At 34.7% G+C, this 1,954-nt stretch overlaps 1 protein-coding gene across 1 annotated transcript in view; it reads left to right on the plus strand.

Annotated features, from left to right (window-relative positions):
* LOC102192320 (uncharacterized) overlaps positions 1-1,426 on the plus strand; it is a 17,036-nt gene extending 15,610 nt beyond the window's left edge. The window contains exons 7-8 of the mRNA XM_013912434.1: positions 828-1,110; positions 1,229-1,426. Coding sequence (XP_013767888.1) covers positions 828-1,110; positions 1,229-1,379 — 434 coding nt within the window. The 3' untranslated portion in view covers positions 1,380-1,426. The remainder of the gene's footprint in view (positions 1-827; positions 1,111-1,228) is intronic.
* The last annotated feature ends 528 nt before the right edge of the window (positions 1,427-1,954 follow it).

The following is a 1,954-nucleotide window of genomic DNA, read 5'->3' on the forward strand; positions in this document are numbered from 1 at the left end:
TTGAAATGTTCTTCTCGGTTGGTGGAATGATTGTACATCATACATCTTAACTTAAGAAGAACAAACAAAAATTGACACAAGTTTGAATTAATTTTGCATTTTCTCTAGTCCACATGGTATTAGAGAAAATACAAAAGTATACATACAGGCTCAAATATCCAATAGCGAATTATACCATAACCAGATGCTTTTGATATCCGTCAGAAATGTTTATATTGTTGAGTTTAGGGCTTTTGGTTTTGCGTTTGGGTTTTAGAGTTGTTGATTTTGGAGGAGGAGCTTCTTTCTTGGTCAGCACCCTCTCAGTCCAATGTGGTATCAAACTCACTTCACTGTTGACAATGATTTTGGTGTTTCAGCAGATTCTAGTTCGTGGTAGGTGTAGCCAATTCTTAATTTTTTAAAGTCATTAAAGATGTATGCTGTGCCATCATCCCACCCTGGAAAAAAGAACATTTCAGTACAGTGAGTGTTACTATAGTTGATAATGAACATCTTAAAGTTCCAAATGTTAGAAAAGGAAATATGATGAAGAAAACAGAGAAGAATGATTTATATATTTGTTAGGAATTACAATATAACACTACTACTGCTAAAGCATTTTTTAAGCTTTGTAGTAAAGATCCACATAAACAATAGACATTCAAACAACTTTATAGAACATTTCAGTCTTTTAGCACACCTTCTTATTATTACTGTAAAAAGTAACAATGTGTTTATAGTTGTGAATTTCGCGTTTAAGAGATACTCAGGGCAGAGGTCCTTTATTCTGCAGAAAGCATTAATTAGGCGTCAGTACTGATCTTTGCAACTGTGTCATTGTGCAGGAGAGAACCTAGCAATCCAAGGAAAAGCCACACAGTCTTCACTACATTCAATAGGCGTTGCTTATAATGCCATAGATGGCAGTCGTGCCAACAACTGGAACCAAGCTTCATGTAGTCATACAAATGCCGACTTCACCCCCTGGTGGCGACTGGACATGGGCAAAGCCCATAAAGTGTTTTCTATTAATATAACCAATCAAAGAGATGGTGTTCCCCAACGAATCAATGGAGCTGAAATTCGAATCGGAAATTCCCTAGACAACAACGGCAACAATAATCCCAGGTAGTTTACAGTTTAAAAAATTAACTTAACTTTCATCAATGACGATTTTGGGGAAGTAGTATCCTAAAGTGTTAGTTTGCTTGATTATTCAATAACAAAATAATTTCTCTTCTGAAAGGTGTACTGTGATCTCAAGCATCCCTGCAGGTTTCACCGAAAACTTTCAGTGTGACGGGATGGAAGGTCGCTATGTCAACATTGTCATCCCTGGAAGAATTGAGCATCTGATTCTATGTGAGGTGGAGGTGTACGGTTCCAAATTGGATTAGCTATCAGGATGCTGAAACTGCTTAGCTTAGGGTGATGCATTTGTACAGATTCATGTTGCATTAAAAATTTTGGTTCCACATATTAGAGTTTCATTATTATAAAGAATAGTAACATCCATTTGACCAATGTGAGGCAGAAGGATTTCAAAACAAGTTGAAAGATATTAACGATTACATTGAATATCAATGTTATAACAGCTAATGTGGTAGTAAAAAGTTGCCTTACACAACCTGCTGTACCAGTTACAATTATGTGGAGTTATTTTGTTTGTGCCTGCTGATAATGGAGTAATGAGGCAATTTTTTTAATAAAAAAAAAAAACCTAATCAAAATAATGATCAAACATGATAAACGTTAACTTTATTTTTTGCACTCTGTATTTTTCTTTTTTGTTGCTTGTTTGTTGTTGTTGTTTGTCATTTGTTGCTTTGCTTTTTACAGCTGCTGAGTTGTTTCTTTTGACTTAAGTGAAAATGTACATTTCTAATTGCGAACTTTTCTATGATTGCAGATCAATATTGGCTCATTCTTTCTGAAATAAACTGAATCAATAAAAAAATATTGGTTGTAATGT

This window comes from Pundamilia nyererei, unplaced genomic scaffold (assembly GCF_000239375.1).
Source record: "Pundamilia nyererei isolate P.nyererei 1_Seehausen unplaced genomic scaffold, PunNye1.0 scaffold00090, whole genome shotgun sequence".
Taxonomy (NCBI): domain Eukaryota; kingdom Metazoa; phylum Chordata; class Actinopteri; order Cichliformes; family Cichlidae; genus Pundamilia; species Pundamilia nyererei.